This window comes from Candoia aspera, chromosome 2 (genome assembly GCF_035149785.1).
Source record: "Candoia aspera isolate rCanAsp1 chromosome 2, rCanAsp1.hap2, whole genome shotgun sequence".
NCBI classification, from domain to species: domain Eukaryota; kingdom Metazoa; phylum Chordata; class Lepidosauria; order Squamata; family Boidae; genus Candoia; species Candoia aspera.
The window spans coordinates 139,060,687-139,085,085 of record NC_086154.1 but is presented as its reverse complement, the minus strand read 5'-3'; the positions used below and the strand labels follow the sequence as shown (position 1 = coordinate 139,085,085).

The window sequence follows — 24,399 nt, the reverse complement described above, 5'->3', positions numbered from 1 at the left end:
AGGGATGGTTTGGGAGGGAAAGGAGGAAAAAGGTGGCTGGGCATCGCTGCTGCATCTGGTCTGTTGCCAGCATTGTTCCTTTTCTGAATATGCAAGTGAGCATGTGGATGAGGAGAAGCCACCCAAAGAATGGCCATTGGCAGTCCTTGGGCCAGTTAAACAGCTTGCTGCATCTGTTCCCTGACCCTCTCCAACCCCAAGGCAAACATGAACTGGGACAGTTGGAAGTAACCTTGTATCTGTCTGGTCTGCTTAGCTGCCCTACCTCCTGAAATGTCTCTGAAATTCAGTGACCTCAATATTTGGGGGTGGGGTTGTTTTCCCTCTCCTCTTCCCCTGAGCTTATGAAATACTTCCTTTGCCTGCAATGAGATTGGAGGCTGGGAGTTGCCACAGGCCGCTCTGTCCCAAAGGCTTCCTCTCCCATGACCAGAAAATTGATTGATTGATTGATCAAATTTAGCCACCGCCCATCTCCCCCAAAAGATTTATGGAAGTGAGCAAGGATCTCCCTGTAAGTAATTCCCAACAACACCCACATGCACACCAAATGTATCATTCCAGTCTTCCCTAGCCTGATGTACCCTCCAGAGGTGTTGGGAACTGCATCATCCAGAATTCCCAGCCAATACGATGAAAGGTTTATTTAAGTCTGCCTGGTAGTCCCATAATCCTTAAGGCTCTCCTTAACACTAATACGAAAAGAAAGAAGGCCTTCTTCCTCTCCTGCCTTGCCTGTTCTCAGAAGGTTTATAGCAGTTGCAGGAGGCAGGATGACATGGGAGAAACAGTGAGGGACTGAGATAGGTTAAGCATCTTTCATCTGGAATAGTTGCTGTCCAGAACTCTTTTCTGCTCCACAGCAGCACTGCAATAAATATAAAACTATTGGGAGATCCAGTTGCTAGTCTCCTGCATACATTGAAGTTTGATCTTGTGCTTGGGGAAGAAAATAGGATGGCTCAGTGATTCCTGCTAGGAACTGCTATTTATTTATTTATTTATTTACTTACTTACTAACTAACTAACTATCCTGCCTTTATTACTTTTATAAATAACTCAAGGCGGTGAACATACCAAATACTCCTTTCTCCTCCTATTTTCCCCACAACAGCAACCCTGTGAGGTGAGTTGGGCTGAGAGAGGGACTCTTTTTTCTAGAAAGAATGGATTCATTAAAGGTTGGCTGTTTCTTGCGTGGGATTAACAAAGTTGAGAAGAAAACCAGTATGTCGGCTAAGGCAAATGCATCCACTCTGTGTGTAAAGCCTGGGGTGGCTTGTTTGTTGGATAGGTGGGATATTTGTCTCATGAATCAGAATTGTGTGTAGGTTTGTACTGCTGCTACATGTGATGGCTTCATTTGAGTTTTGCCTATTTTTAAAGAGTTTTGCCTATTTTTTTTTCTTAAAAATGAAAGATTGTGAAAACAGGTGAATTCATGTTCTAGAAGAAAGGAAAGTGCTACATTGGCTGTAAATTCAGCATTTGTAGTACAGAATTAATTGGAAATAAGTCTTGATAGCTTCCTTGACTTTTTAAAATATCTACATTGATTGGGATCTGGCTTGGCATGTTTGACTTCTTACTGGCAAATAAAGTAAAGACAAGTACACCATGTTCATTGGGTATAATTAACTCTGGAGTTTTAAAGGATGTTTTTTAAGCCTTTACATTATTGTTGGTATTTATTTTTAGTAGAATGAATGAATGATTGAATGAATGAATATCTCTGTTGAGATATAGATAATGATAATAAATTATTAAATTTATATGCTACCCAACACCCAGCAACTCTGGGTGGTTTACAAATTGTTAAAAAAAATTAAAAACGTAACAATACAAGAAACACAAAACAAAGAAACTAACACAGCTATAGATATAAATGAAATTTGCCAAGTTCTTAGCAATGGCTATGACTTACAGATGTCAGCTGGTACCTACTTTTAAGGACCGTATTTGTGTTTTATTGGTCTGGGACCATAAGTAAATCAACAGTTTTTCCCCCAGGTAGGAGTTTTCTGCTTTAGTTTCGTTTCTCTGGGTTTTCACATTCTTATAGCAGAAATTTTGATGCTTTTAAACATTCCCCCCACCCCTTGTTTTTTGCTAGCTTTTCATTTCTTATCATTGTTGGTTCAGTGGGAGGGACAATCAGGGGAGTCAAAGCCTTCTTGTGTTTGCTTTGAACATTCCACTTTTTGCTGCTGACACATATTTCTTAAGTATAATTATGTGGGTTAATTTCAACTTTTGAAACTATCCAATTTGATATAGTATCTAGCATTCCTTATTCTTCTAATTCATTTTATAAAACAGTACTACTTCATAAATATTTTTTCTTTCCCCATGAAAAATGCAGCAAATTTTGTGTTTGTGGGTACAAAAAAGAATGGGCAATAAAAGAACAGGGCCCAGAAATGGGCTAATTTATAAAAATAGAGATATTGATCATCAAACTTCCTTGAAAGCTACTCTCTTTGTTCTTGCCTCTAATCCCAGATATGATAGATGTTGCTCTTCAGTATGGATCAAAAGCCTGCTTTCTTGGTGTTGCAGTGCTCCAGTACTGTTTGTCTATGAACATCCTGCTTTTAAGTTCGCAGAGCTGGTTCTCCTGTGCAGCAAGGTCGGGTGACCTTTGTCTAGCGATCCTATGTAGGTGGTGGTAGATGAAGGTCAGAGCTGGTATCAGTGGTACAGCAGAAGTATTTAATATGGTGACCCCAACTGGAGTGCTGGGAGGAGGAGATTTGCATCTTTCTTCAGGTGACAAATGTCTTGAGCCTTTAAATATTTAGTTGTAAGCTGTCCGCTGCTTAAATTTAATTCTCTGTGAGTTTTAGAGAAGAAGCGGGGAGGGTGAGAGTTGTTACTAGGAGCCCGAATTTTGAAACTGATCTCATACCGGTTTCCTAAAATTTGGGCAGTTTCCAAGAGGTAGGAGAACATTTCTATGTGGATTATTGTGAAAGGGCTTTCTGATTCAAGAACTAGGTTCCGGATGAGATGTGATGGAGAGTCTTGGCCAGCTCCAGCATCTAGAAGGGATGTTGCTCTGTGATTGCACAAGCATTAGAGGCTCTGCTCTAATAATAAGGTTATGCAGAAAATCATAAAGCAATTGTCACTCCATGTGGGTGTAAGGATGCCTTGAAGGTGGTTATCCTCCTCAGACCTTGGGATACTTCCAAACAACAGTTGACAAATGCTCTCCCTCAGTTACAAAATCTTATGGGCCAAGAGCAGCTTCCATTTCAAACCTTGTTTTCTCCACTCACTCCTACTTCTGTTTCTTTTTATTACTGGGGGAAGGAGGGACTGGAGAAATATTGCTGGAAGCCCTCTGTTTGAAAACATTCCCAACTTTCCCATGAGCTGGTGATCCCAGGCAACAGATTTAAGGCCCTATTACAGCAGGATAAAATATTGCAAGATTCTTTTATGGAAGATCCCCTGAGCCTTAATATTGATTTCAGTTAGGCTTTGTGAAGTAATCTTAGATCTGTTCTGCATGTGAGGAGATAGGAAAGCCCTGTTTGGCATTCCAACCTAACAGAAAGTAAGAAGATATTTTGAACCAGTTCTGGTCCTGCAAGATATAGAGAAGTAAAAATGTCAAATTAAAGGTGCAGGTTGCTGAGAGGGAGTAGGGTATCCCATTTCTGGCATCAGATTTCTTAAAAACAAAATCCTAAAATTGCCTGGCAGTTTTCTAATCACAGAACCTTGTTGAAAACTGGCCTGCTTTGCCTTCCTGACTGTACACAAACCCAAACACATGCATGCCCTGCTGTTGACACCCACACAGTGTAGAGTGCCATCTTTTATTGATGTTCTGCTTGGCTTTGTTAAAAGGAAAACATGTTTGTAACATAGGCAGATGGCTGGGGTGGGGGTGGGGGTTCCTTCTGTTTTTGGTTGGCGTGGTGGATCAAATCTCAGACTCTTCCATCTTCAAATTTAGGGAGATTTCTCTTGCAAAGCTTTTTGCCAAGCCATTTGTGATAGTGGGTGGCAGACTTCACTGTTCGTTTTCACAGCTATCCTTCACTGGCATACTCTGCAGAGGATCACCCATATGTGGTTTGTTGGGAACATCTCCCAACATTTGGGATATACCCAGAGGATTAATTTATAGCATGGGTGACAGGACCATGTACAGTGTATCAGTACCGAAGTGAAGTTGCAATACCGTTCCATACTGGATGAAAGAGGAGATATTCTTAGTGAATCCATGAAATGTGCATAGGCAATGCTATGGAAATGGTTTCTTGGTGCTTTTTTCCCCCCAATAGCTCCTTTGACTTCTCAGTGTAGTTTACAGCTCTGGGATTTCCTAATCAGATCCCAGTTTGCTTAGGTTTTCAAGATCAGCTAAGGTTGTCTGGGGACTCCCCCATAACTGGGCAGAGAAATCTACCCTGTGCACTGAATCTCTTTCAAAACAACACTTGAAGTGCAATTTTAAACATATTTAGTAGGGAATAATCCATGGGCAAGATTTCCAAGCAAATGCAGAAAACTGGGCTGTTAGTTTCTAATTATAGAAACTATAATTGGGGGTGCCCTAGTTTTTTTAGAAACCATATCTTCCCATTAGAAATTTCAGACCCAGCTTGGAGATCCTGCTTGTCTGGCTCAGGCAGAGGGACATGCAACTAGAGGACATTCCTTCCTTCTACTTTACCTCCAATATCCACATTGCGTATTTTATTTTATTTATTAAATTTATATAGCCATATGCTATAGGAGGCAGTGGAGAAAGAGGGTGCCAAAGCCCAGTTGAAGAATTGGGGGGGGGGGGAGATGTAGTAACTGTGCTGCATACCCTCTTCTCACTACTAAAGAAAATTTGGCAGGACACACGAGATCAATTCTGCCATGATTATCCTATCATTTCAATAGTTCAAATTCCAGATGGATGGGACCATTGGTGGCTAACTTTGGGGGAAATTAGAGTGCGAAGCAGAATATTAAAGCTGGGTAGGAAGTTACAGTTCTGAATACTGACCTTCATTTCTTAGTGATGCTCACTGAAAAATAAAATGTTGGAAGCATTAGGCACAAGCTTTTGGTCCCTCAGCTGATGTGTATGGGTATGTGTGTGATTTGAAACCCTGAAAGGTCTTGCTCTCTCTCTTTGCTCTTCTAGAGAGATCCTCTAGCTCCCATTCTGGAATCTTGCCATTGTGCTGCTAGTTAAAAGCGGACAATAAGCCACTTTAAACCCTCACACTATTCTAGTCCTCTCAAGCAACTGTGCCAGGGACAGGCCGGGCACAGCAAGGACACCGAGAGCCTTCAAGCAGTGGGTTGTCTTGTTTTCTAGGTTGCCTTGGAAGAAAGAATTGAGGTGGGTTTTCTTTGAGGAGGTGTGGTCCTGTTTTGTACCCTGAATACAAATGATACAAGGGGAGAACTCTGGCTGAAGAGGCTGGTTGAGTCTGCTTCTTCCCTGTGGTTTTAACCAGAGCAGAAGGGGCAGCTGGTTGACAGGTCCTCAGATCCCTGTGGTGTTTTCCTTTCGTCCTCTTTTATCATAGTTCGGTCCAGCTCAGATAAAGACCAGATATGTATCTGTGAGGTAGGGGAGGAAGCTAGGTTTATACAGAGCTGGAACTTTTTATATTCAATTGAAAACGGCCACAGGGCGGGACTCTTTTTGGACACAGGGAATGCTGAATTCAGCCACCTCCCCAAATCTGCCCCTTTTTTTTAAACCTTCTCCATAGTTCTGTTTTGATGTTGCTTGTGGTTTGGGGGTGAGAGCAGAATTGTCATGATTGTGTTCCCAGTGGTATGGCCATTCTCCCCCCCGCCACCTGCCCCCAGCCATCCCTGCAGCAGTGAAGGCAGGAAGCCAACTGCACTCACTGGCTCTCTAAGGACACAAAATAGTGGCACCAGGTCAGCCATGCAGCCAAAGTGAGAGCAGCACATTTTGCCCTCAGTGGAACGAGAATGTGGGGAGGCGAGGTGGGGGGGAATGTCACTTGCTAGCCATCAAATGTAGCAGCAGCAGAACAAGCGAGCGGAAGGTTTGGCGACGGTCTCTTCCCCTCAATCTCCCTCTACCAGGCTGCTTTCAGATAAGTATTACAACTGGGTGGGCATCTAAATGACATTCTTGTCCATTCTCAGCCCCTTTTAGGTTTTTTTATTTTAAAAAACCCTTCTTGTCCATTCTAATTTCTTTTAATGCATAGTCAGAATGACCCGGGACATCACAATTCTCCAGAGGGATCATTGGTTTATAGCAACGTTGTGGGTTTTATGTTATACTTCAATGCTGGCCAAGGACCAACATAAAGATTGATTTGATCTGCTACCCTTTTTAATTTTGTTGGCATTGTGGGGAGGCAGCCTCAGTTGTAGTAACATTCATCGACCTTCCCTCTTGTCCTTTTCTTCATTTATGCCCCCAAAGACTCCAGTTTATACACACACATGTATCCATGTACCTGTACAGCACTTCTGTATACATTTCTTTACACAGGAATTTCTACTGACCCAGTGTCCTCTGAGGAGAAATGTAGGCTATAAAATAATAATAATAATAATAATAATAATATAAAGTAAATTACTAATTTAGTAATAATTTAATTAATAATTTAATTTATAGGCCAAACTGGCCTATAAGAAAGACCAAATGAAGGACAGAAAAGAGGCATGGCAAGGCAAAGTATTACATGGCCAGTACATTAAAAAAAACCAGCAGGCAAAGCCAATAATGACAAGACCTGGCAATGGCTAAGAGCAGGAAAGTTGAAGAAAGAGACAGAAGAGCTAATTCTGGCTGCACAAGACCGAGCCTTAAGAACAAATGCATACAAAGCCAGAACTGAGAAGACAGCAACAGACAGCAAATGACGTCTCTGCAAAGAAGCTGAAGAAACAGTGGACCACCTATGATTAGCTGCTGCAAGAAGATTGCACAGACTGATTATAAATAACGGCATGACAAAGTAGTAACAATGGTGCATTGGAATATCTGCAAGAAATACCACTTGCCTGCAAGCAAGAACTGGCGGGACCACAAAACAGACCAAGCACTAGAAAATGAAGAAGCCAAAGTGCTTTGGGACTTTAGAATTCAAACAGACAAGCACTTGCCACACAACACCCCAGACTTAACAACTGTTGATAAGAAAGACAAAAAAGTCTGGATAGTGGACATTACAATGCCTGGAGACAACAGAATAGAAGAGAAAGAGCTGGAGAAAAATCACAAAATATAAAGACCTGCAAATAGAAGTAGGACGACTGTGGCAAAAGAAAGCAAAGACAGTACCAATAATAATAATAGGCGCCTTGGGTGCAATTCCAAAACATCCGGAGCATCACTTGAACACTATCAGCACTGACAAAATCACCACCAGTCAATTGCAAAAAGCAGCTTTACTTGGAACAGCTTACAACCTGTGACAATACCTTTAATATTATTAAACAACAACATCTGCCTTATCCCAGGTCCTTGGGAAGGACTCAATAGGTGGACAAAAATGCCAAATCCAGTCTAAACCTCTGGCTGACTGTGATGATGATGATGATGATGATGATGATGATGATGATGATGATGGACTTCCAAATATAGTGTGATAAATATTTAGCTCATAATAAGGCAGACATGACTATGGTTATGAAGAAACAAGCATGAATAACTGACAACCTAGTAGCTAGAGATAGAATGGTTAATGAGAAAGAACTATAAAAAATAAGGAAATATGAAGACTTTCAAATAAAGATCGAGTGGATGTGGAAGAAGAAGGTACTTGGGATGCCACTAGTGGCTGGTGCATTTGGTGTCATACCAAAAGATCTGGAAAAGCACTTGGACACAACAGGAATAGGCAGAATCTCAACACATCAGTGATAAAAAAAAAATCACATGATTTGGAATAGCACATATATTACAATGGTATCTTGAGCTACCATAGATCCTTGGGAAGGATCTGATTGTCAAAATCCAGTCAGAACTATCTGGTAGACTATGCAAATAACAACATCAATCATGGTGATGATAATGCTTCCAGGTTGTAATTTTAAAACTTTAGAAGAATCTTTTTTCTGTGGATATAGAAAGATGAGCTGTCTGCCTGCACACAAGCACTCTTTATAACATTACACCCACCTTTGTGTCCTTGAATTCTGAGGAATGCCGTGTTGATGGTAGGACTGAGGGGGGAAGGAAGGTCTGTGAAGCAGCACCGGCCTTCAAGTAGATTATGCCTTAGCTGTTGCTCTTTCAGGGCAATTCCTTTATGTCTTAATCTGCCTTAACTGACCTCATGAATCCTATTATTAAAGGTTTTGTTGCAAACGCCGGCCTTTTCATCTGCAGTGTCAGTATTATAACAGGAGGAGGACTAAGCGAAAGGTCCTGAATATTTGGAGTGCCTGGTGCTGTTGTTTTTCTTTCCCTGAAGGGAGGGAGAAGTGGAGGCGTGTGAAATGCACGTGTGCATGCTCTCAGTTACCACTGTGCTTGCTGGAAGTGTGGTAGGATGGAATAAGAGCCCAGAGTGGGCTGGACAGTCTATAGAAATCTGCCCACTGATATGGATGGAACAGCAGTTGTAGTTCTGTGAGTGGCAACAGCAGCACAAGAAGAAGAAAAGGAAAAGCAATAACATGGGGTCACAAGATGGCTCACATCTAGACACAACTGAAATTTTTACTGTAAACCCGCTGGCTCAGTTTCTCAAAGCCCCACTGATGTAAATCAGATGCTTTGCTTCGAGTAGCAGAAGTACCCTTCAGGAGAGCACAAGGACTGTGTGCCTTCTTAGGGAAGACAGTGCAGGGGGAGGTTGGACCTGATCTCCCAGGATGTCCAACTTGATGCATGAAAAGTTAGGGCTGTTCTGTAGAGTTTTCAAGCTGATTTGTGATCAGAAATCTTGGAGAACCTTTTCCAACTGGCTGCTGATGTTCCGGGTTAGGGATAGCAGTGTGGGTCGCAAAGGCCTGCATGATCACTGGAAAGTAGCAGAGATACACAGAAAAAACTAACTTTTGCTGGCATCCATTGGTCACCTGCATTTGCAGCCTAGATCTGGTGGTCCTGTTTTTGATTCCAAGTGTGTTTTCACCACTCTTAGAAGTAGCTCCTTTGGCAGAATCCTCATGAGGACTATCAGCTTATGGCTAACTTTACAGTAGGAATGGGGAAGTTCTGAAGATCTTTGTTATCCTTTCTATACATTTTGAATGGATCCAGCTTTGAATTGGTTCAGGATAGTAGCTTTGGAGTTGGGCATTCCATACTTAGCAGTGTTAATGCTCTGTTTCTAGAGGTTTGTGCCTAAAAATTAGTGAGTCTGCTAACAATATCCTGGCGGTAGTAGAAAAGCACACAATGGCAACCATGTTTTTTTTTTAATGCTCCTTAATCAGGGGCAGCTAAATTATTTTGCTATCTGAGGTGGAGTAGTAAAAGCATCCCCTTCCCAGCTCAAAGTACATTATTTTGGCATCTCGGGCAGAAAAATCTCACAAGCATCAGTCCCCTTCCCTGGTAGTAAAGACACCATCAGCAGCAGCAGCAGCAGCAATAATTTTCTGCCTTTTCATGGCATCTCTGAGGCTGCCACCTCAGTCTGCCCAGTAATAGGAGTGGCTCTAGCTTGCACCAGTTGTGATTTGTGGCAATTTCATATAATGAATAGCATTGGAGGTGGAGGAGGTAGAGAGGGAAAGAGGCCCCTTCTGAGAAGGAAGCAGAGAGTGAGGAATGAGAAAGCCTTGGACTGGGAATTACTGAGTTGGCAGTGCTTGGAATGATGGAGATTCAATTGTAGTCAAGCACCTCAAAGAGCATGACTTTTCTTTGGCAAAAGCCTAATGTTGGTGATTGCTCTGATACGCATGGGATATATCAACCAACCAGTGGAAGTGCTTTTTTTAATTGATTAACCGCCTGGCTTTTCATCAATACATTGTTTGCATGTAAATAAAGTGTGCTCTGTACATCCTCTGCAAGATCTCTTCCTGACATTCTCGAAAGAAGAGTTAACAGTTTAATGGCCCCATAACTGTATGGTGTTTAGCCAGCATTCTTCAATCGAAATGTTTTAGTGGGTAAGCACACTGCCTTTGACAAAGGGGTTTTCCAAAACATGTTAGCTTTTATACAATAAAGATTTGTCTTTCTGGCACTTGAAGACATTATCCTTGCCCAGCCACCCCCACCCTTGTTTTTCAGTACCTGCCCTCTTTTTTTTCTTACTACTATGCTATCCAGCAAGTTTTTTATGGGAGGGCTAGAGGTAGGCCCTTGCAAACATGCCTAAAACCACATTGCCCAATTAATCAGCATATTGATGGTAGCAAGTGTTTACCTGCATATTTTGTCCAGCTGACCCTAACAAAGCATTTAATTCTTTTATATTTTCAGCCTTTCTGCTTCTTTGCTTCAGTATGCATTAATATATCTTACAATTTTGTGGACACAGAAATCTAGGACTGATATTTCATTTCTTTTTAAGTTAAACTGAAAACATAGGTGATTAGGCAATCCAAATTCTGCATCCAGAAAGGCTAAATTCTGCTACCTGAATAAATTAAACCATGTAAACACATCTATCTTACTCTGCATTATGAAGATCATTTTAATTTTCTTGTGTGAGAGAAAGAGAGCTGGGCAAGCATTAAAGACTGGTTCCTTATTACAAGCAAACTACAGTACACGTTTGCTTCCCAGATTTAGTCTTACACTGAAGCCTGTTAAAATAGAGAGACTTACTGCTGAATAAATGTATGTGTAATATACCCCTTACACTCATACTTTCAAGCATTTAATGGCAACTATAAGAACTAGTAATTGGCTTTTTAAGGAGTTGCAAAGTTCATCCACTTTTCTTCCAGTTTAAAATCCTTGTCTATTTCACTTCTGAGCTGAACCTGCTTTCCCCATTTGCTGCAGAGAATGGGAGAAAGGGCATACCAGTTTCATCACCACCTTTTTCAGCCTTTGCCTTGGGGGTTAGATAACCAGCAATTACCAAAAATAGTTACATAAGCAAACAAAGAGAGAAAGAATAATTTTTCCCAGTAGTTGCTTGAAAATACCACTCACAGCTACTGCACATTTTACTGTGACCATCAGACACTGCAGTAGAACGGTGGGAAGTTCCACTGAATTAACTCTCTCCAGTTCCACAGGTGAAGTCGGGGCGCATCATGTGCTGCAGAAAATAGGCCTTGAAGGTATGGAATCATTCACTGGTGTACAAAGCTGTGGCAGAGATTTGTGGCTAATGGCCCAGATTGTTTTCTTCTTGATAGATGCTGGAGCTCCACAAGCTAGAGAGAGCTTTCTCCAAAGCCCAGGCCTATCCATATGGTGCTGAGTGTTAGGTGATGCAAGTTTCAGGCAGTGTGTGATTTCTGGGATCAGAGCAGGTACCCGCAAGACCAGAGCCACAAGACTAGTTTTCAGCAATGTGTGTGTGGAGCCTAACAAGCTACACGTTGACTCATTGGCCTGTGTTGAGAAACTCAGACATGATTAATGCACACAATGCATATCTGAAAGTCTGAGTGCGCCAGTCTCATGTTTATTCTTCTCCCAGTAGATTGGCATGCATATGTATGTACACTTAGTTCTTCCCCATGGGATTTACTAACTGATGTATGTACATTTTCTTAAAACTTCTTAAGATTCTCACTGCTTAGCCAGAATAACTCACATATAACTAGGATGGTGGTGGTTGATCCCTGAGCTTAATCTCATGCAGGGTTAGGGTTCAGTAATAGGCTTCCAATCCTTGTTGAGTCATAAAGCCCATTCAGATCTGTTGCTGTCTCTCGGCCAAACCTTCCCTGAAGCTTTTGTGAAGATACATGGAATCATCTCACCTGCACTCTGAGAGGAAAGAAGAGGAGAGAAGCAAATCCCCTTGCTTTCTCCAAGCGGAGAGCTCCGTATTCAGAGAATAAAAACTTTCGCTGTTGTTCAGGCACACCGGCCTTTCTGCACCAGCTCCACCTTTCCACCTCCACTGTGATCATAGGGATTAGGAAAGACATTTAAATCTTATGCAATGGATTAAATTAACACTGTGCAATTAAAAACTAGTGACTTCAAAATCTGTTGTATTTATTTAATTGCTGATGGTATTTTTGTGCCACTAAGCTCAGTTCGACTCTTGGTAATTTAAATAAGTGTTTAATATAAATTATCCAAACAAACAAATTATGTGGTTGTGTGTAGGGAATAATGGACAAACCAACTCCCCAAACTGATCATAATACTGAATTAAAAGCTCAAGCTTCAAATCATAGTTTTCTATCTGCAGATCTGAAATTTTGAGGACCTGGGAGGGAGTCTGCAGGGGTCAGTTTGAAATATTTATTACAATAGGCATTTACAGGTAGTCCTCATTTAACAACCACAGTTGGGACTGGCAACTCAGTCGTTAAGCGAAGCGATTGCTAAGTGAAACTGCGACTGTGCAGTTACTTCTTACTTCAACTTTCCTTTGCTTTACAGAACCTGCGAAGGTTGTAAATGCTAGGATTGGTCATAAAGTTACTTTTTCATCACTGTCATAACTGTGAACAGTTGCTAAACGAGGACTACCTATTTTCCATGTTGCAGCTGATAACAACTTGATCTAGATCTCCCCTTTTCATTTCCAATCTTGTTCAACCCCATCTTTTTATAAATCCTTATCTCTTGTTCCTTGCACTTCACCTGCCCTCCAAACCACCCATACTGGAGGGCAAACTGCTTATGCTTCTCCTTGTTTCTCCTTGCCTAGGCAGCCTGAGCCGGGCGGGCCCAATTCCTGCAATCCTGCGCCCGCCGCCGGCCATGATGCAGCCACCCCTGGATCTCAAGCCCTTCCTCTCGTTCCCCGTGGAGGCACAGCCAGCCGTGGGTCTCTTTCCAGGTTTCAACACGGTAAGGCCGTGGCTGCTTCTGTCCCAGGAGGTGCAGGCTCGGGTAGGACTGTTTGTATAACTCCTCCTACTCTTCTCCTTCTCTTCCTCTGCCCCCACCAGGTGATCTGGATACCTGGCCCCTGGGAATGCCAGGTGAGGCACCCAGAGTCTGTGGACTGAGTGCGGGTGGGTGTCGGAAGAGGTTCCTTGGCCCTGGAGTTCTTAACACAATCACCTCAGCACATGAGTCTGGTTCCTGGTTCATTTGCCTCTCTTAAGCTGGTGCCTCTGGCTGTGCTTGCAAGGAATCCTAGGAATTGCAGTCTGCTTCCTATCCATCTGGAGGACCCCTCATTTGGAAGGTTCAGTACATGCTCCTACCAGCTGACTAAAGGACGCTTCACCCATTTTATCAGCTTCTCCCTACAAGTAGCCCTCAAAATTTGCATTGCAATTCTCATCATCTTTCCCCATTGGGAGTGCTAGCTAGGACTGTGTGGAATTGGCATTCAGAAATACCTGAGGGGGTTCCCCACCCTGATTTAGAATTTATTGGATCTTCAGACCCTGGCGCAGAATGCAGCCTTGCTTGCCATGCCAAGAAAGAATGAGTAGCTGGTGGACAAAGCTAACTGATGACGGATGTTGGACCAGTTCAAGGAGGCAATGTAGGTTTTGGAGATCAGCTGTAGAGCTTGAGTGCCTCTGATGTCCTCAGCCAGGACATGCTGAGAGCTACCTCATGAACCTGTAATCGGTTCATGAGTGCTTCTGAATCACTACAGTATTAGAACCAGGAAGTCATAGCTAGAATTTGCTGTCTCATTGAGAGGTGTGATTGCATATGAATATTAGTGATTCCATGCTCAGATCTCTGGATGAAAAAGGGACATTCCTGGTCAGGATTTGAGGAGATGTGTTACGTCTAGCCTTCTTCAACCAACTATCCAGAGATCTTGGAGTATGGTTCCCATCACCCTGGCCAACACACTAATGGTGCTAAGTGAGGCGATGGAACTTGTAGTCCAACACATTTGAAAGGTACCAAGTTGGGGGAAATTGCTTTAGTTTATTTGGCTGTGTTGGAGTGCCCTCTGCTGGTGGCAGTAAGAAACTTGATGGCACTATATGATTGTGGAAAATGCAAATAAAGAAGATCCCTTTAGTGACTTGGAGCCTTTTCTCACTTCTACTTAACCATGGCACAAACCATGCCCTGGTAACATCTATTTTCTGCCATGTCCCTATGACATCACTTTCATCTTGTCCCAGCCCATGAAGGAAGTCAGTGCTAATGTAGTATTTCCCCACTTATTCTGATACTGTCTCAACAGCAGCCCAAAGGTGAATCCATCTGTCAGACCTGCTAGGCCATTGCTTTGGAGGGAAGTCCAGTGACTGGCAGTGACTTGAAACAAAGGCAAAGGAGGCAAGATAGAAACCAACAATGGAGGCAGCACTTTTTTTGTGAGTAGTAGAGTTTCCGTCATCTCAAGGAGGTGGAAAATACTTGGCCAGTACTTCAGCTCAGGAGTGATTTAATTTTAGTCCTGACTCCAATTCATCCTCCCCAAACCAAATCTGAACAGCAGCTTTCAAGTGAGGAAAAAGATAAATAAAGAGAAATGCTTGGGGCTCTGCAAGTTGTAGCTCATTTATTAATTAGGTGCTGACCTGTTAGATTACACCTGACTCTTTAGTCCTGGGTTAGTAACAGGTGCTGGGATTGATGCTTTTCTGTCTTGATGCTCTCCACATTCATCTCTGCTGGAGCTCCCAATTCACAATTGACACAACAGTGCTCAGCTGTATCCTTTGGAAAGGGAGCGGTCCAGTCAGCAGTAACTTTATATGGGGGAAATAGACAGGTCCAGGAGAGGATCTATCGTTCTGTATCGCTTTTCCAAGGCTTACTTGTTGAGCTTTGTAGCCACGTGGATTTGAACAGAGGTCTCCCAGCTCAGAATCAATCCCTTAAAACAAACCCACATTCTTAAATAAACTCACAAATTGCTTTGGTCACCTTATTACTCCGTAGGTAGGTAGGTAGGTAGGTAGATATCCTTTATCTGTGGGCTGCAATGATGTTTGGGGATGATGGGTGCTAGTCAGTGGGAGAGTGCCTGGCTGGAAAGCCTTTTTTTATAACTCTCACACCTCCTTTTTTCCCCCCATTCTCCCTCTTGAGAATATTTAGCTCTGAAGAGTCTATTACATTTCAAACCAAGCTTTACCACTGGGGTGATGATGGGGTGAAATATTGGAATGGGGGAACACATCTCTTGAAACCATAGTTGAAAATTTGGCCTGGTTTTCAAAGCATGTGGGGTTCCTATTTAAATACTGTATAACATTTACTTTTTAATTTTATTTTTGGAGGGGGTGGCAAGCTCCGTGCTCTCATTGCCCCAAGAAAGCTAGGATTGCAAAAGGCAATCTTGCCTATCACTTGCATCCCTGAAAGACCTTAGCTATCCCTGAGGTACTCCATTATAATAAAATCAGAGACTGGGGGTAAATTTGATCCACATACAATGACTCCCTAAGCTTGCTTGATACAAGAGCTATCTTGTCTTTTATATTAAAAAGAGATAAACCACCGAAATCAAGTATTTCTTAGTTTTCTTTCCCCCATGGCCTAAGCCTATTCTGATATTTTCCCCCTTTCCATGTTGAACTCTGGGATTTATTTATTATTTAAAGCATGTTAAACTTGTTATTCAGACAAAAAAAAAACCCTTATTACTACTATCAATCAATACAAAAGATGCCCCCTTGCCTGCAGGCTTATGAAAATGAGATAAAGGCAGATATCAGGAAGGCAGAAGAAGCAGCAGAAGACCAGTTTTCTACATCCACATGATTTGCTTTGGCACCAATACAGAAGTGGCTTGGCACTGTGTTCTTCTGGCTTTTCCCCCCCCCCCCTTATCTTCCCTGTCTCACCTACAACCCTGGGATTTCCTAGTGGTGCCTCATCCAAGTACTATGCAGGTCCAGCCTTGCGTAGCTTTATGAAATTAGCCAAACACAACTCAATACCATCCCCTGCTGGGGAAAGATGCCTTCAGGTCAAGCTGGACTCCTGGGACCATATTTATGCAGTTTTCTTTGCAGCATTAGAGAAGCATTTGCTATTGTCTTCTTCCTTTTGGACTTCAGAGTCTGCCTGGCTGCTCTTGAATTCTAGGTGATCTCCCCATCCAGGCACCAACCAGGGCCGGCCCTGCTAAGCTGCATCTTGCTGAGGCAGTTTCCATATCAAAGCCAGAAAAGGCTCCTTCAAGGCGAGCTTGTTTCTTTGTGACTCCACAGACGCATTGGGGTTGTTTTCTTGGCAACCATGACAGGTGGCACATGCCTTCTTCTGGGATGTTTTTCCAACTTACCAGGATGGTCTGTGGCCCTGGGATTCCTGGTGGTCTCCCATCCAAGTATGATTCGGCACAGCTCTTCAGATCGGTTAAGTGCTGTTACCTAACTGAACAGTTCCCATATGCTGTACCAGATTATTATATGACCAGCTGGATACCGTTCAAGAAGAGCAGGAGCTGGGTGCAGCTGGACTTTATGCAGTTAATCCATTGGCCCTGATTCCCACGTCATTTTCTTCTGCTGGTGCTATTGCTTATGGAATGTTAGTTGGTTATAATTTGGCTCATGCTGTGTTCCCCCACCCTGCCTTCTTCCTTCCAAACACAGAACAGACACAAAAGCCATCGCTCTCTCCCTTTTCTTTCCAATTGCATATAAATGTTCATCTCTCTGCAGTAATACTTGTCCCTTCCCTCATTAATGAATATGCATCTCACATATGGGATATATAGTGTGGCTGTTCTTTTCTTTAATATGTTAGGAAGGCCTTGGGGGCTCCTTCAGAAGATCTCAGTTGATAAGAGCCACTTGGGGATGTCTCAGCTATGGGGGTGGCATTTCAATGAAGGGCTGTGTACTGTGTGCATTTTTTTCACCCCTGAGAGTGGAATTAGCTTGCTCTGATAATCCTGAAATGAAATTTGCCCCTCTCTTGGCATTCTGGATTTGAGTGCCTGAGATTCCACAGATAATTACATTGGTGTTGCTAAACCGTCTTTCATCTGCAAGTCTGTTCGCTCTTCCTTCTCAAAGATCTTAGGAGGGATCTTCTGCCTGTGGAAGAAACTAGGAAATCTATTATCTAAGTGGATAACTAATAAATCTATTAATACATTACCTCCCAGAGTTTTTTTTATTTCATTTCACTTTATGGCAGGGATGGGGCATGAATTTGATGGGTACTGGGATAATTTGGTATTTTCCCCTCTTCCTAAGCCATCTTCCTTCCAAGGTGGCTGTTAGTCCCTCAGGCAGGATGGGGGAGACAAATGTCTGCATATCCTTCCTTCCTCTATTATGGTGGTAACAGCTTTTGGGGACAGGATTGATTTAGACTGGTTAAAACCTGACATTTTCTCCTTTTTTTCCCAGCAACTGCATTATAGCAAGAGTAATAATATCAGGAGATTGATTAACAGAGTTTCTTGTGCATATGCCCTGTGTAATTTGGTGCTGATTGCAGTTTAAAACTTAAATGATTAGTTTTCCAGCCTTTCAGTATAGGTGTAGGGAGGAGCAAGGCAGTCTGGGGTGTGGATATCAGAATATAGTCTTCTAGTCCAGGGTCTTCTCATCTTTCTTTCTGGGCCTCTCTGGGAGCTGAGTTGCCCTGTTCCAGGGATGCCAACCTACACAGACTTCAGTTGTCTTTGCCCTGAAAAAAATTAAAACTTGTTTGAGCATCTTTCTTGGCTGTTCCCAAAATTTGCCAGGCTGATTAAGCAGATAGTTGCCAGTCTCAGGTGTGGTAGCATTCCATGTTCTATTACAACCCTTTCCTTCCCACAATGCTAGTTGCTTCTTCCTCTTCGACTCTATAAAGGCTAGGCACAGACTTACCGTATGCTGATTTTCAATCTTCACTGGGTAGTTAGCTAACAAAAAGGCCCTTAATGTAGTTAAAGAAGCCACCTTTAGGATCTCCTAAGGACCTGTAAATAGGATGAGGAGGAGAGTCCAGAATCAGAAGCTGCCAAGAGATCTGGAGGATCCATTGTAGTTGCACAGTGTACAGTCCCCGGCATAAGTCCATTAGGGTTGTTTTGGAACCCAAACTGTAGCAGAAATTGGACTGAAAGTGATCTGAATCAGAGGTGGCACCCTTTTCAGGCAAGGGTTGACCCTGACTCACTCCAAAAATTAAACAGGGCCAGAAAAAAGTGATGTGCCAAGAGAAAAGCTAAATGTTAAATTAATTTAATTTAAAACAATGTAATGTCATTAATAGCATTACTTCCCATGTTTTTAATATTATATACAGTATTATACTTTATTATATACAGTATAGAACATCCTCGTGTGGTGCAGAGTGGTAGGCAGCAGTATTGCAACCGAAAACTCTCCCCACGGCCCAAGTTTGATCCCAGAGGAAGCTGGATTCTCTCTTGGGTAGCCAGCTCAGATCGACTCAGCCTTCCATCCTTCCAAGGTTGGTAAAATGATACCCAGCTTGCTGGGGAAGCAGACGACCAGGGAAGGCAATGGCAAACCACCCCGCTACAGTCTGCCAAGAAAAAGTCTCGAAAGTGGCATCCCCCCAGAGGGTCAGACATGACTCAGTGCTGGCACAGGGGACCTTTCACACTCATATACAGTATTACTTCCCATGTAGAGAGCCAGTCTGGTGTAGTGGTTAAGGGCCTACGCTAGAAACTGGGAGACCATGAGTTCTAGTCCTGCCTTAGGCACAAAGCCAGCTGAGTGACCTTGGGCCAGTCGTCCTCTCTCAGCCCTGGGAAGGAGGCAAGGGCAAACCACTTCTGAAAAACCTTTCCAAGAAAACTGCAGGGACTTGTTCAGGCAGTCTCCAAGAATCGGACACAATGGAACAGATATTTTTTTTAAAAAAAACTTCCGATGTATTTAATAATGTTCTCCTGTCCTAACTACCAGGAAACACCCTGAGACAATGACTTGGTCTCTAATATTTATTACTAGTACTTAACAAGAATCCTAACAAACTGAGGAAGCGTGGGAAAAACCCAGCCATATAAACCCCAAAGGTTAAGGCGGTCCCGATCTGTGTCTCTTTGAATGTCTGAACAGTTCCTCAGTGCTACGCATGCGCTTGACAGTCTGGGTGGGAGCCCCCTGCTCGCCATCCTTACTCATGACATCTCCTTTGGTCACATTAAAAATGATGATTCTGCATTATTTCTGGATTGGCTGCTCTCAAGGCACTGGGGGCTCTTTGCAGCCCTGGGGCCTTCTTTTTTCATCCCCAAATAATACCATTATCCATCATTACTTGGAGTTGAGAAACCACCATATATTCCAACTTCTAAAAGAAGAAGAATAGACATTAGTAATTATCCCAAACCACTGGGCCCAAGTTGAGTTTCTCTAATAACAGCCACCCTTGTATCTTGTTCATGGGAACAAAGTCCCTTAAAAAGGCATTAACCTCCCCCAAGATTTTTATCTCAGCTCAATTTTCTGGAAAATTTCAGTGAACCCATGCTGAGTGACAGTCATGGGCTAGACAAGAGCTAATAATAATCCAGTCTTGACAGAGGTGCTCTGGAGGTGAGGATGGAATGGGGCAGATGGGTGATAAATTAGAAATCCACCCTCTTCTGAACTGGATAGGATTCCCCTTGAAGAATCAGGTTTCCTCTCTGAGGTTGCTTTGGAACTCTTAGGGGAGATTCCATTATTACTGTATGATCCTAGTAATTTGTTTTGCCTGGCTCGGGCTCGTGTGCCCCTGTCTCTGTTCCTGACAAGGTCATGCCTTAGACCTACTAGCATGTGCCTTTCTCGCTTCTAGATTGCACTGCTGCAATACATCCAGCTGGAGAAAGTGCTGTTGCCCAGGATGTGCAGCTAGTAGGGTAGTGTACACTTGCTTGCAGGACATCTGCAACATCTGCTCTGCAAGGTCTGCACTGTTAATTGCTTTACTTTCAGGAACAATTCAGTGTGTGGGCGATGACCTTTCAAGACCCCCCAGTGGCTTAAGTCCTTGTTAGCCTTTCTGTCTGGAATAGGCCCTTTTCTCTCTGGATGAGGCTCAGCTGAAGAGGACTGGGGAAAGTAGTTCACTTAAAGGGTGGAACTGTAAGCCAAGAAGGGGCTTCTCATTTTGATCGGGTAGTAAAATAGTTGTTTCTGTTTATAGGCATGTATTCTGCTAGAAACATCTATGTTGAATGCCTTTGCTTTCTCAGCTGTGCCTGTCACTACACTGCACATAGAGAAGGGTGGGTTTTATTGTATTTTAAACAGCCTGATACTAACAAGGTAGAAGATCACTTTTCAGACAGAAAAAAGTAAGTGAAGAAAAAGGCTTTGGCTGCAGGTCTTTATCAAACAGACTTCTCTAATATTAAGCCTCCTGTTGCACTGCATTCCTATCAACCCAGGCAACATTTGAATGTGCTGGTTGAGGAATGAGGGGAGTTGCAGCCTGAAGCTTTCAGAGAGGATTGTGTGGCATGTAACCCTAAGTGTGCATCCAATTCAGGGTAGGGTTTGTGTCAGTGAACTATGTAGAGAGTCATAGAGGTCAATGGGGAAAGATAGGAAATGTAACAATCTGTGATGCACACACACACCACTCCCCAGGGTTCAGGAGCAGTGAAATCTTGCAAAAAGTCGCTTTTGCTCAAGGTTCCCCCATTTATGGAATGGGGTAGGCAACCCATGACTTACACGTATTTTATAAGCCCCAAAGCATATGGGTCCAAACTTTTTGGCTAATTTTTAGGAGGTTTGGGGGTGGGATTTAAAGAGTTGAAATGAGTGTTCTAAGTCCCTGCAGGATGTCAGTCACCAAGCCTCTTAACACCCCCCACACCCAAACATCAGTACTCCAAAAGGGGCTGAAATGTTTGACTGGCTGCAAATGAATGTCTTATACCCGCTTTAGAAGTTCCAAGGAAGTACTGGAGGATGGATGCGCTGTATCCCTTGCCATCTGCCCCATTGCCCTGACTGCAGTTACGTTGCTCTGGGCCACAATTAAAGAAAACACATTAGACCCCTCTATCTGGGTTTCTCCCCATCCTACCTAGCAAAGCTCTTAGGTCTTTAACAATTCCCTGTAACATAAAGATGCTAACAAATAAGATAGTTTTCTAGGCCAGACCTGTTCCTAAAGGCTGAAGCAGGGAGTCTGAAGCCCATGATTTTGAAAAAGGATGGTTGGAGTCATCTGAAGTCTCATTGTTTGGGGAACAAGACAGTAGTGTGACTGTCACCCCTGATGAAAAAGGTCCCCGGGTCTCCGATGTTTGTGAAGGCCCTTTGTAATTAGACCTTGTGGGAGGGGTTTGGTGTTTTTATGCAGATCAGATGTGGTTTGGATTAGCTGTTCCAGGAGTATTAAGTGTCTCATCCGAGTGCACAGAAGATGGTGAACTTGCCACACAGCCATACGTCCCAAGTGTATCATATCCAGAGGAATGGCAGCTCTTCTCCCAGCATTTCGGAGATGGGAAAGGCAGAGTTTTTCTGGGACCAGCTGTTTCCTTAGGCCCAGCAAAGCCTCTGCCCTGTTCTTCGATGTGCACATTCTCCGGAGCAGAAAGTCATCCAGAGAAGCTGGATTTCTGCCTATCTCCGGATCCTGTTTGCAGTTGCTGCACAGTGGCAGCAATTCAATACAGCATGTGGCTCCCTTTCCAGCCCTGCCAGGCAGGGGACTATCCGTCCTTTATTCTGCGGGGCAGTGCTGTTTCCAGGGGGAAGGTTGGCTTCAGAGGTTTTGAAGTGTACTTGTGAATCGAAGCCAGGTAAAAAGATTGCACTGATGTCCCACTGCCCAGTCTTTCCAGGACTGTCCACTGAGTTGTGTTTTCTCTTCATTGATGGTCAGCTGGGCTTTTTAAAATTCATGACATTTCTATCCAGCAGGAAGGCCTCAAGGGCTGTCCCTTTCTTTTGAAGCTCCTGAAAGAAGTAGAGAAGCAGTTTCTCTTTTACAATGTGAAATGCCTTGAAGCAGTTTCATACCTGGATTGCAGAGGAGGCTATCTGCACCTGGGCTGTGTCTCTTCAAGTTTGCAAGTGCTTAAAATTCTTCAGTGCAAATGGCCTTTCCTTTGCATCATATGCATGAGAAGACCCTTGAAGAGTCCTCTCTCCTAGATTTATTTTCCCTTCCCAGAACAAGCTCAGATTAGTTTTACATGCAGAAACAGTTCTTTGGTAGAGTCCCTATGAGTAGGAATTACCTCTTTCAGGGAGCGTAAGAGGAGAGCCATGTTGGTTTATGTTAGCAAAAAATCAGAAGGAATCGGACAGCCCCTTTTCCAAGTACTGTAACAGATTTGATGGATCCAATGAAGTGAGCTGCAGCTCACAAGAGCTTGTGCCTTTTAATAAAATTTGTCCATTGGAAAAAGTGCCACTAGACCCCTCCCAATCTCTTTCAGAGATGCTCCTTTGGTTCAAAGCTTGCTGCCTGAACATGCAGGCAATCGGGGAAGAGAGGCTTAGTTGTTCTATCTCCCTCAACTGCTTAATGGCCAGATACTGGCAACCAAGGACATTTATCTCCATGCAGTTCAAAGCTTCACTTGACTGCCTGCTTTTGGCACATCAGTGCTGCTATTAAAGGCATAAGAGCAGTTAGAGTGGGTGTCCCTCTTCTCACCCCTCCCCATCAATTAGTGATTCTAGACAGCTGGTTTTTAAATATCCAAATTAGTTCTTTACCAATTGTAATTGTTGACCATAAAATTGAGCATGCAAGCCAGCATAGTTCATTGCACCTGGAGGCTGGGAATGTCATAAACATTTTCCAAGTTAACATCACTGAGGTTTCTAGTCTGCCTCATTGAGGTCAGTAGTATTAGCAAAGCAGGCAGGCGTGTTGCTTTACTATATATTTAAGCAATACCAAAGAGTGAATTCATTTTCCATCAGGGACGGGTGTGTTGTGCTGAAGGTTAAAATATTAATCTCTTTTGAATATGAGAAGTACAATACAAATCTGGCTGTGGGGTGGGAAGAGCTAATGTTTTGACTAACGGGCAAAGATTAGTAAGAGAATACGTTGGAACTAGTGGGGAGCTGCTGCTGTTCTGTAATGACAGGGTGTTTCTGTATGGTTTCCAAAGTCCAGTTGTTTGTAAAGATATACATCTAGGGGATAATGTGTGAAGTATGTTTGGGCCTGAAGCCATGTGTTTCAATCTGGAGGTTTCTTATGATGTCATTTCATGCATGGCTATGTATAGTACATTTGGCAACTTGACCTCCAGATGTTTGAGCCAACTCATACTGGTTCTAGCCAGTACTGTATAGCTAATTGGTAAAAGATCATACGAATTGATGTCCAAAACATCTGGAAGACACCCAAGTTGCCTACCTCCCATGTAACTCAAAGGTGCAACTCTCATTGCCGTAGGTGAGGAAAGTACACACACAGCAGCCTTTTGTTTCAGTGCTGAAGAATCTGGTGGCATTGAAAAGAGGTTCCAGACCAAGTACCAATGAATAATTAGGAGCATGACAGTTCACTTATTCAAATCTCAAACTCTTTGGTTGGTTCACCTAACACACTGTGTTTGGATTCTGACAACCTGTGAGCCACCAACTGCCCAAACCCATTCTAGCCTGGTGCCTATTGTATATTGAGGGAGGGAGCTGCACCCACTACGGTTTGGGAAAGAAGGCGTATTTCTTTGCATGCTCAGGCGCTGTTTACGCCCCAGGTTGGGCGGCTGCGGAGCAGAGAGATTTCGGGACTGATCTCTTCGCGTTGATAAATCCCCGGCGCGCGGATTGGAGAGGCTGGGTCTCTCGAACGCATCCTTTCAAGGCGGCGATGGAGAAAGGGGCAGTTTCCCGGTGCGAACTTGTGGGGTGGGGTGGGGTGGGGTGGGGTGGGGAGCTGCTGGCCGGACTTGCAGAGATTTCTCTCGCGCCCCCACTCCTGCCGCTCGCGAGGCGAAGGTGGGCGGTGTGGGCGGGAGGCTCGCGCTCGCTCCTCCCCGGCCGGAGAAGGGGGAGGGCGCACTGATCGCTCGCTGCCGGGATGCGCCGGCGGGGGCTCAGCCGGTCTGGGCAGCGCACTGAAGCTGCACGGGGTAAGAGGAGCGCGCTCTGGTGATCCGGATTAAACGGGTCGGGTCGGTTAGGGGGCAGTTTCGAGAGGTAGGGTAAGGAAGCAGATAAGCTGCTGCGACCCCTCCCCAACCCTCCCCCCTTAGTTCCGCGCGCGGCTGAGTTTTGCTGCGTTACCGCCCTGGACCTTGTTCTTACACAGCACAGCACGTCTCAAAGCTTCTCTTTACTTCGGAGTAGCTTCATTCCCATGCCTCGCAGCTAGCTACCTCTCTGTGCTTCTCTCCCCCACTCCCGCTTTAATCTATTTGCGAGCATAGCTTTGTAAAATGGGATGCAGGCACCAGTATTAGAATAATTGCTGATGAAACAGAGAGGGTTGCAGCACCGTGTTGTCTT

The 24,399-nt window shown here is 43.6% G+C and overlaps 1 protein-coding gene across 1 annotated transcript in view; it reads left to right on the top strand.

Moving 5' to 3' along the window:
* Positions 1-24,399, top strand: part of ZNF385A (zinc finger protein 385A) — a 150,537-nt gene that overhangs the window by 41,161 nt on the left and 84,977 nt on the right. The window contains exon 2 of the mRNA XM_063293871.1: positions 12,768-12,910. Coding sequence (XP_063149941.1) covers positions 12,768-12,910 — 143 coding nt within the window. The remainder of the gene's footprint in view (positions 1-12,767; positions 12,911-24,399) is intronic.